The sequence below is a fragment of the Onychostoma macrolepis genome, chromosome 22 (genome assembly GCF_012432095.1).
Source record: "Onychostoma macrolepis isolate SWU-2019 chromosome 22, ASM1243209v1, whole genome shotgun sequence".
NCBI classification, from domain to species: domain Eukaryota; kingdom Metazoa; phylum Chordata; class Actinopteri; order Cypriniformes; family Cyprinidae; genus Onychostoma; species Onychostoma macrolepis.
The window spans coordinates 3678284-3688449 of record NC_081176.1 but is presented as its reverse complement, the minus strand read 5'-3'; the positions used below and the strand labels follow the sequence as shown (position 1 = coordinate 3688449).

The following is a 10166-nucleotide window of genomic DNA, read 5'->3' as shown; positions in this document are numbered from 1 at the left end:
CTGAAATGCTTCTCTTCATTAAAAAAACAACGCCCCACTCTTACATTCACAGATGAAGTAGCCAGACAATCCTGTAACATTTCTAGTTGGCCTTTCTGTTAAATTCACACAAAGTCATGCTGTATCAGAATACTATTTTTTTATCTATTGCAAATTTTTATTATTTGATTGGTATTTTGATTATGTAAGTAATGTTGTTCAGTGACTTCGTTGCTTTATTTATGCATTATTTTTTGTCAGGCAATTGATTTTATTTATATAAAAGAAAGGTGGCCATAGAAATGAATAGTTAATTAATAAATTTAGAGATCAGTTTATTTTCTGAAGTTACGGTTTTAAAATAAAATCAGTTGTTCCTGTATGTGCTTGCCTTTTGTTTTTGCAATCATGCTCAGAAAAATTTATATTTATCAGCCTACATATCGGCTATCGGCCTCCAGATATAAAGAGTTATCGGTATCGGGCAAAATTTTCATATTGGTGCATCCCTACTGTGCACCTGTGACAGTGGAATTTGTAGGTGTAAAGAATAGTCACACATGCGTATTACAGGTAGTAAATTTAAAGTCACAGAGAAATGTTATTTTTTACTCTTTCTCTCTAACAAACACAACAGTTTCATCATTTAAAATTCTGAGGTGCACAAAACATATTCTACAAATCACAAATTAAGAAACTCGTGTGAATGTGGGGCAAAACTACTCTATTTATGTGGTAAGTGAAATCTTATGTACTGTAACAGGCTACAGCTAGCAAGCAGCTAACCATGTCCCTTTAGTGGCTCACGTTATTTTATTAGAACGTGTTATTTGCTTTCCTTGCCTTTCTGAATACAGACACCAACCCATCCCTGCACTTCACATCCCCTGCACAGCCTGGAACATAACATTTACAGTATTTCCATGGTCTGCCATTTTCGCTGTTGTCCGCGCTTGTTTCTTTACAATACCTGCAGAACCTCTGATGATTCGGTTGTGTAGGTTCGGCGGGCGACTGGCCTAGAACATGGGCAGGTTTATGCAAATCTTGGAGGCGTAGGGATCCCGACTGTTGCGTATCAGTCGGTGTTATGTTCTGATTCGCCTATTTTTCAGTGGTCTTTTTTATTCACGAAATTTACATAAGAAGGAGGAAACTATGGTGTTTGAGGCTCACTGTATGTCATTTCCATGTACAGAACTGTTATTATTTAACTATGCCAAGGTAAAGACAGTTTTTCATTCTATGGCACCTTTAACTTAATTTGTCTTCTGGAAAACATGTAAGTACTGGTAAATATGTACTAAATGAAAATAATATGATATTGTTTTTATCAAAACAAGAAAAATGTACTTCATCTTCATTCACGCCTGGTTCTAAATGCATCGCTTTTCCTTCTGGAGCATCAGTGAGCGTTTGAATCTTCTGTAATAGTTGCAAACTATTATTTTTCTCTTGTGGACTATATGTGAACATCTTTTATGTGACATATCTTATTCAGGTCAATACTACATAAACAATAACATGCATTTTGTATGATCCCTCTTATTTTGGTAAAATAATAAAATTTTGCAGATTCTGAAAGGTGTATGTAAAGTTTTGACTTCAACTGTATATATATGTATATATGTTGCCAAATATTCAATCCAAGGATCAATACACATTAGTAAATGATGTATATTAATTTTTCTTTATATACTGTAGACAAACCTTTTTTTTTTTACATATAAAATATTACAGTGTAGCTTACAGTTTGTCAGATATTGACAGTATGACAGTAATTATCTGGATGAATTTAAATATTAATAAATTTCTTTCACAAACCCAGACAATGGCAGAGAGTAAGACAGACCACTCCATAACTTATTCTTGTTCATCACACACATGCATGTATAAACGTAGAGTGGAAACTGACACGGAAGAGAAGAAATGGTTGAATAAAGTTGTTATTTTAGTTTTCTTTGCACACAAAAAGTATTCTCATAGTTTCATAAGATTATGGTTGAACCACTGATGTAACTTGAATTATTATAACAATGTCCTTACTGCCTTTCTAGGCCTTGAACATGATAGTTGCATTGCTGTTTATGGAGGGTCAGAAAGCTACCAGATTTAATCAAAAATATCTTAATTTGTGTTCCGAAGATGAACAAAGTGAAGTTTATTATCTAACAATAAACTAACTAACTATATTGCGGTTCATAAAATATACAAATAATCGGTTTTGGGCTGACAGTGTGAGCACTGGCCCACTGATGTCAATAATAGGTCCCATTTTAGAGGTTTTGCCCAATCTCAATGATAGCAAGTATAAATCACCTGTAAGAATCTACTAAACCTTTAGAAAATGTCTTTATTGTTTCATAGTTGTCACATAAAAGACAGTAATAAGTACGGTAAGCAGAATGTAAGGTTGGACACCACTGAGGTTTTTTTGCAAAGTGGGTGGAAACTTCTTATGGCCCTTAACTTTTTTTTTTTTTTTTTTTTGCCAACTGCTTTCCAGATACAGTATTAAACAATTGTATTATAAAATGTTTTTAAAAAAAGTCTTAAATATGCATTAAATATGATCACTGTGTTTCTATTACACTTTTTTTGTCATGGTTAAATGTTTTTGTAGGTTACAGTGTCTGAGTTGTGCATAAAAGCAGGCAGAAGCCCTTCATCTACAAACTTCAAGCTCTAAATGCCAGGTCTCTCATGTACAAGATGTTTGTCCACCCAGAAGAATAAACCACGTTTCTAAAGAAAACCAACCGCAGCAGCTTTCAGTTTGACTCAGAAGCTGTTCTTAAGTAAAACTAGTAATGTTAGATGCAGACACTTTGTAACATTTTGAACTTTGTATTTCCGTGCACAACAGTTGACTAAACTGAGTAAATGCAACCATTTGTAAAACACTAGAGTTGGCTAGATTAATATTCTTCTTATTACTAGAGTAATATTATTTTAATACTTTTACATATTTACCAAGTCAAACTGTCGTAAAAAAAAAAAAAAAATCTCTATGTTTTCCACCATTATGAACATTCATATAGATAGATAGATAGATATATAGATAGACCGATAGATTGATTGATAGATTGATTGATAGATAGATATTCAGAGCATGAACGTTATGGTAAACTGAGCGTCAAAATCTGTTGGGGGAGGATTCATCACCAGATCAACAGGTCGAGAGTTTGCAGAAGACAGCAGCGGACATTAGATCAGACCTTTCACTGAACCATTAAAGAACATGCGTCACACACTTGTTTTGTTCTGTTCGTTCTGTTTGTGCTGGCTGAGTCTGATGGGTAAGTTATAAAAGCATTTTAACTGTGTAATTTCAATTCTCTTTCATTTTTTTTCAGTTATATACAAGATGAAGCAATATCATTAATGCAGTTCTCTGTTTTCATCATCATTTTAATTCGAAATTCCCAGGCCTTCTGTTGTGTCTGTAAATTTCTCTTGCTCAGAAAGCCAAAACCACCAGTGAAATACTTTCAAATTCCAGGTGTCTTTTGTTACTGTAAATATCTTTAGTTCAAAAATTGTGAATGCAATTTCTTACCAGCAATTTCTCAAAACCATTTTTAAAAATACCCCTGTGGTAATCATAAATAACTGTAAATGTCATGAAAATTCTTTGCACAAAAGATTTGAGAACCTAATTGAGATTCAGTGAATCTTTTTCATCTACTGATCTCAGTCTCATTTATTTAATCTTAACTGTTACCGTCCCCTCTGTGGGACGCCTACATTTACTTCACTATTTTACAATTAAATCCTAATCTAATCATGACAAACTATATATCGTTGGAAAGGTCTAAGACTCCTAAATTGGTATTTTACCACTTTTTTTGTTAAAAAATTATGTAGGAAAAGTAATAGATTAATTTATGACAAGAGTGGACCATAACAATCTACATCATAACAGGAGTTCTGACCTTTGTCACAGAAAGTCTTCTTTAGTTGCCTTTTTCTCTATCACGCTTTAGAAATCATAATAAATTATATATCAGTTGAAAACTTAAAATCTCAAAATTGATCCTTTGAAACCCATTTTAAAATCAGACATTGCATTACCATGGAAATGGTATATCAAAATCATCTCACAAAATGTTTTCATTCATGAATTATAAAGTTTGGATAGTGCACTATAATGTCTATGTTCAAAACTGTGAGTGACAGTTAAGGGGTTAAATATTATTTGATTTTTAATTAATTATTATTTTTTTTAAATTATCGAGCAGAATTAAACTTTCAAGCTTTAATTATTGTGTATTTATTTTCAAAAATAAATGATGTAACTTCACACATTTTACTCTAGATAAGTTAAAGATATATAAAGAGAAAATATTGTTTCATGCTTATCTGTCTCACCTCTCACTTTGCTGCTCTGGATGTTATTCAGTTCATATTTAAACAATTCAATCTACAGCTGGTTTCAAGCTATAGAAACCATCCAGAGCTTTAATTTGCTCTTGTTCATGTTCTTCAGGTGTGTTTGGGGCCGAAACAAATGAAATGCAGTCAATGTCAGCGATGGAGGGAGATTCTGTCACTCTAAACACTGATGTTACTGAAATACATAAAAATGACGACATACTGTGGAAATTTGGAGCTAAAGAATATTTGATAGCTCAAATTAAAAAAAGGACACAAACCTTCAACAAATATGATGATGTTCCTGATGGGAGATTCAGAGACAGACTGAAGCTAGACGATCAAACTGGATCTCTGACCATCACAAACATCACAACTGAACATGCTGGATGTTATAAACTAGATATTAGTGGAGTGAAACAGTCATCAAAACCATTCAATGTTTCTGTCTATGGTGAGTATAGAGATCATATGTGACGACCTTCAAATATTCTTGTTTCATTAAAGGAGTATTTAGTACACATTAAGCTTGTGTGTGTGTGTGGTATTGAACTGAAATCAGAATATTCCTATAACTATTCTGATCATTTTGTAGTTTGAGATGACAGAAACACTTACTGTCAACACAGTTATACCAAAAATAAGATTGTTGACTTACTCATGTTTCCTCTCATGTTTTCAGCTCGTCTGCCTGTTCCTGTCATCAGCAGTAACTCTTCACAATGTTCTTCATCATCATCTTCATCACAGCAGAATTGTTCATTGGTGTGTTCAGTGGTGAATGTGAGTCATGTGACTCTCTCCTGGTACAAAGGAAACAGTTTATTGTCCAGCATCAGTGTGTCTGATCTCAGCATCAGTCTCTCTCTACCTCTGGAGGTGGAATATCAGGATAACAACACCTACAGCTGTGTGCTCAACAATCCCATCAGCAACCAGACTCAAAACAACATCAACATCACTCAAATCTGTCGACCATGTTCAGGTAAATAAGTGGTTTTATGATATGATCTCTGTATTTTGTTGTAAATCAGACTGACACATTCACTTCTATCTTTACTCTTACAGAACTGGACTCACTTTCTCCTTCACAACGAGACTCACTTCTAATAGTGTTGATCTCTCTAGTGTTGATTTTAGCTGTAATTGGGATCTTCTGCATCTACAGGAAATGTAGAAGAACCGATCAAGAAGGCAAGTGTTACCTACTGCTTTTAAACAAGTATTTTAAAGATAATTTAAACATTTTAATCAATTGATAGCTCTAGAAATCGTATATGTTTAAAGATTCAGCTGGTGCTGGTGTTCAAATGGACATTTCTAAGACAATGTAATTTATTAAGCTTCAATAAAAAAAAAAGTCATGAATATTGTTATAATTATTGCATACTCTGCTATAAATCTTTTTTTTTATGTATGTGTGAACCATTATAATGCCTGATTCATAAATGCAATTAATCAATTTCTTGTAATTTAATAATAGCATTACAAAATGCTTACATTTGTGCCTTAATATATGTAGTGAAAAGAAAAACAGATCTATTTGTGTTTTAATCCACTATTATTGTCCATTTAACAGTTCAGACTTGTGATGAAGAAATAACTTATGCCGAGACAATGTTCTACAGAAGAAAAACACGCAAATTGGTAAGAAAATTGGTTCTCTGTATTATTTTATCATTGGTTCTCTGTATTATTTTATCAGTGAGTCAGATTTTAATGTGTGTGTTTATGATCTGTCAAACACATTAAATCAGATCAGATATTTACAGCTCCCGCTTTATATTAGGTGTCTTTAAATACTATGTACTAAATAATAAAATAATGAGTTGTTACATACAGTATACATATTGTGTTCATGTTGAATTGCAAAAGACTTTTTCTGCTACTAAGGTGGGATATGGGTAAAGTTAGGGACAGGTTTGGTGGTCTGGTTAGGTTTAAGAGGTAGAGGTACGGTCAACAGTTTAATTATAGATTATAGACCGCAGAAATTACTTACAGATGTATTTAACAGGATGGTATTTTCAAATATAAGTACAAAGTGTAAAAATATGTATGCACACAATACGTCCATTGTATGAAATGCTTAATTTAACAGTACACTGTAAAAAATTCATGTGAAATCTACAGTAATTTACTGTGTTTGTGCACAGGAAATTACTGTATACTAGCTCACAGTAGAATACCGTAGTTTCAGTCAAAATTGCAGTAATGTAATAAGTACTGTGAGTGTCACAGTATCCAGCAATGTCTTGTAGAAAATCACAGTAACTTCCAATGTATTGTAGAAAACACAATAAGCAATTTTGTACTGTAGAAAATTACAGTAGCCAACAATGTGCTGTGTAAAAAAAAAAAAAAAAAAAAAAAATGACCAGAAGGTCATCAAGATTTTATTGTTTTCAACACATCTAGCAATAAGTGAAGAATGATTAATGAAGCTTGTTATAATGATGAGCAGTTAACTGTGACTGGTGATAAATGAATATTTATATTTAAATTGTGCAACACACATTATTTATTTATTTTTTTATTATTATTTATTTGGGCTAAATCAATATAACTAAACAGCAATGGAACCTGTTGGTACCGCTAGTCTAGTGGTTAGCACACTGATATATAGTGCCACTGTGTCTCTGGTGACCTGTGTTCGATTCTTGGCTTAAGGTACTTTGCTGATCACATTCCCCTCTCTCCACCTCACACCAATCGCTACACTCTCCTGTGTAACAAGCACAAAAAAAAAACATTGCACTTGCAAATTAGTGAGTTTTACTTTACAGTTACATGGTTGCTACTGTAAATTAAAACAGCGAAAATATGGTTATTTCTTCTACAGTAAGTTACTTGTCACTAGCTGCCAGTTAATTACTGTAGTTCTTTTCTACAGTAAGTTACTTGTCACTTGCTGCTGGTTAATTACTATGCTTTTTATAGAGTAAGTTACTTGTCACTTGCTGCCAGTTTATTACTGTAGTTCTTTTCTACAGTAAGTTACCTGTCACTTGCTGCTGGTTAATTACTATGCTTTTTATAGAGTAAGTTACTTGTCACTTGCTGCCAGTTAATTAAAGTGAATTTCACAGTCAGTTTCTTACAGTGTAAGTAGTGGTAAAGGACACTGAATATGAAGTGGGTCCTATTTATATTATGCTGTAACATTATGTATTCAATGTGAAAACTTCACTATCAACACTCTTAAATATCTCTAAAAAACTCTTTAGTCAGTAAGCATTGTATAAAATAAAAAAATAATTAAGCAAAAGAAAACGAGACCAAGTTTGTGTTGTCATTTAACTAGATGCTAGCCCTGTCGCATATTAGCATGCTATACATAATTTTGAAATGTAATGTCCCTGAAACACAAAATACAATACTTGCTTTCAACATTTGCAATCTCATGCAAAGCATACTTGGAACAGTTTTTCAGCTTACATCATGTTTATATCTTGCATAGTCACAGGCCTGTGCAGTTTATGGTACTCTCAGAATGAAAAACGGTATCTTTTTGAGTTACAATAGCTTGTCACTGGGGCATAAATGTCACATTTGTACCTTATTTACCCCAAAAGAGTTCATAGTGGTACCATTAGAGGAATGATAGATACTGTATATAAAGGTATTATTATTTAATTTCAATATTTGATTTTAATATTGAAACTTTTGTAAGGCAAACCATTTTAGCACTATGTTGCATGTTTTTTTTTTTTTTTTATATAGAAAGCTGAAGAGGAGAGTCATGTGGACTATGTACCCGTCTTTATGAGATGATGATCAAACTTTCTTCAGTCTCAAATACAGCTGTGTTATCTCCTTCATTGAGAAACTCTTGAGACACCCTCAGATTCAAAGTCTATAGTTGAGCTCTCAGACTGGTAAGAATCACAAAAACAACAACAACAACAACAAATTTACATGGATGATGTGATTGAAAACAGAAAAAAATAAAGCTAGCTTTGAAAGCACAAGATTCCATCCTTCCTGCAAATCACTCTCCAAAGCCACGCCTCCTCCAACGCTGTCACTTAACATAGCAATTGCTATTGAGATGTGAAAAGACTTTCAAATGTTTTTGAACCAAATCACCTAAACTGCCTTTAAAAACATACTTATTTGATGTGCGAGAACAAACTTCACTGGTTTGGGTGCATCAAGCATGCTGATTTAAGCTTCCGTCCATTTCTTGAAGCTTGAAAATGTTCATTACATGGACAGAAATGGAGATGACTGAAGGTCCTATGGGTTTGGAATGACGAGGGTGAGTAAATGACAGAATTGAGGACATGTATATCTGCACACCATGTAAAATGTTCAGCAAAACAAGTCGAAGTGAACCGCTTCATTCTGTGAAATGCGGTTTGGTAGACAAACATCTTCTGCATGAGAATGTGTCTGCTGCTGTATGTTTGTGTTTGATGTCTGTTCGTGAGTTTGTGTCGGAGGTGTCAACAGTGTGACTGTGTCTATAACATGTGGTTGTAGAGTGTTTTTCCATTTCTGCCCATGATTTTAACAGTTTGACACAGTTTTCTTCTGTACACAAAAAAATGAGAGAAAAAAAGATTCTCACCGTGTGCTTGTGTTTGTGAAATATAAACTTGATGTTCAAGTGCATGTGCATCTCACTATAAACCCATGATTTTACGAACTCATGCTGTGACCCTGCAGACAAGCTGTGCTAGTTTGAAGAGTTCTAACAATAACTATTCTTTATCTCACAGATGTTTTAACGATCATATCCTGTTTTTGTCTGTCAACGTCTGGGATTTGTTTTAAGAATAAATGCAATGGATGATTTGCTATTGTAACATTTATAGTACCATGCAGATGTTTGACAGTTAATAATGCCTTTAGTTTTCATCAGTTTGGGGGAGTAGCTAACATAAAGGAGCAGTGTTGCTATAGAAAAAATATACTAAATGCATTTTTAAATGTATAATGTGATCCAGATAGAGTGTTTCATGAATGAGATGAATATTTATTTAATTATTATTACTTTATATTATTGCCTGCTACATCCAACCAAATTATTTCTGAATTCAGTATTCAATAAATCATAAATCCTCTAGTATTGACTTGCAACACTATCCTTAATTAGCACCCAGAACTGTAAGGACAGAAAGAGAAATACATGTTTTTTTTGTTTTTTTTTTGTGCTCAGTCAAATATCAGGGCTTATATTAGGGTTATTATTAATGTTCACTACTAGTTGTTTCCCATTGTTTTTTTTTTGTAAAGACAGTATCAAACATTTGTTATAAATTGCGTAATATTCCATTTATCGTGTGTGTACTACAAGCAGTACCGCCGCTCCCTATACGCAGAGTACGCAGTTTGCGTAGGGCACCAACTCCCGGGGGGGGGGGAGAAGAAAAGAGAAGAAAAAAAGATGAAAACGAAGCCGTGCGTCACTTTCAGGTAGGCTACATTCAAAATCCCAACCTGGTCTCATGGCATTTACGTACCTGGGTGCACTTTTTAGCGTGCCATGAAATATGTACCAATAAGTACTATCACTGCAGTTTCCAAAATAAATGAACATTTTCACACAAATTTACAGAGTTGCGATTAATAAAGCGTAATTTTGGCACAATTACTTGAAAAATATGATGCTATGACTTCAAAACAATATTAATATGCTAGGAGATTTGAAAAGTGATGCTTTCGAACGTTAACATCGCACACATCCAGCTTCATATCTATGGGTTTTCATCGCTGATAAGTTTGTTCGGTAGCTCACGGAGTACGGAGACGGACTTAGGAGACAAGAAGCACCGGTTCGAACACAAAGCAGTTAAAATCTGCGTAAA

General features: G+C 33.7%; 1 protein-coding gene across 1 annotated transcript; it reads left to right on the top strand.

Moving 5' to 3' along the window:
* The first annotated feature begins 3128 nt into the window (after positions 1 to 3128).
* Positions 3129 to 9403, top strand: LOC131529702 (SLAM family member 9-like). Its single transcript, XM_058759545.1, has 6 exons — positions 3129 to 3278; positions 4469 to 4807; positions 5036 to 5338; positions 5422 to 5547; positions 5933 to 6000; positions 8077 to 9403. Exons 1-6 carry the CDS (start codon positions 3221 to 3223, stop codon positions 8125 to 8127), a joined length of 945 nt encoding a protein of 314 aa, XP_058615528.1. The 5' UTR covers positions 3129 to 3220; the 3' UTR covers positions 8128 to 9403.
* The last annotated feature ends 763 nt before the right edge of the window (positions 9404 to 10166 follow it).

Excerpts from the sequence above, each read along its gene's own strand:
- LOC131529702 (XM_058759545.1), top strand. The coding sequence starts at position 3,221 with ATGCGTCACACACTTGTTTTGTTCTGTTCGTTCTGTTTGTGCTGGCTG. Across the intron at positions 3,279-4,468 it reads GTGCTGGCTGAGTCTGATGG|GTGTGTTTGGGGCCGAAACA; the intron begins GTAAGTTATAAA and ends CATGTTCTTCAG. Across the intron at positions 4,808-5,035 it reads ATTCAATGTTTCTGTCTATG|CTCGTCTGCCTGTTCCTGTC; the intron begins GTGAGTATAGAG and ends TCATGTTTTCAG.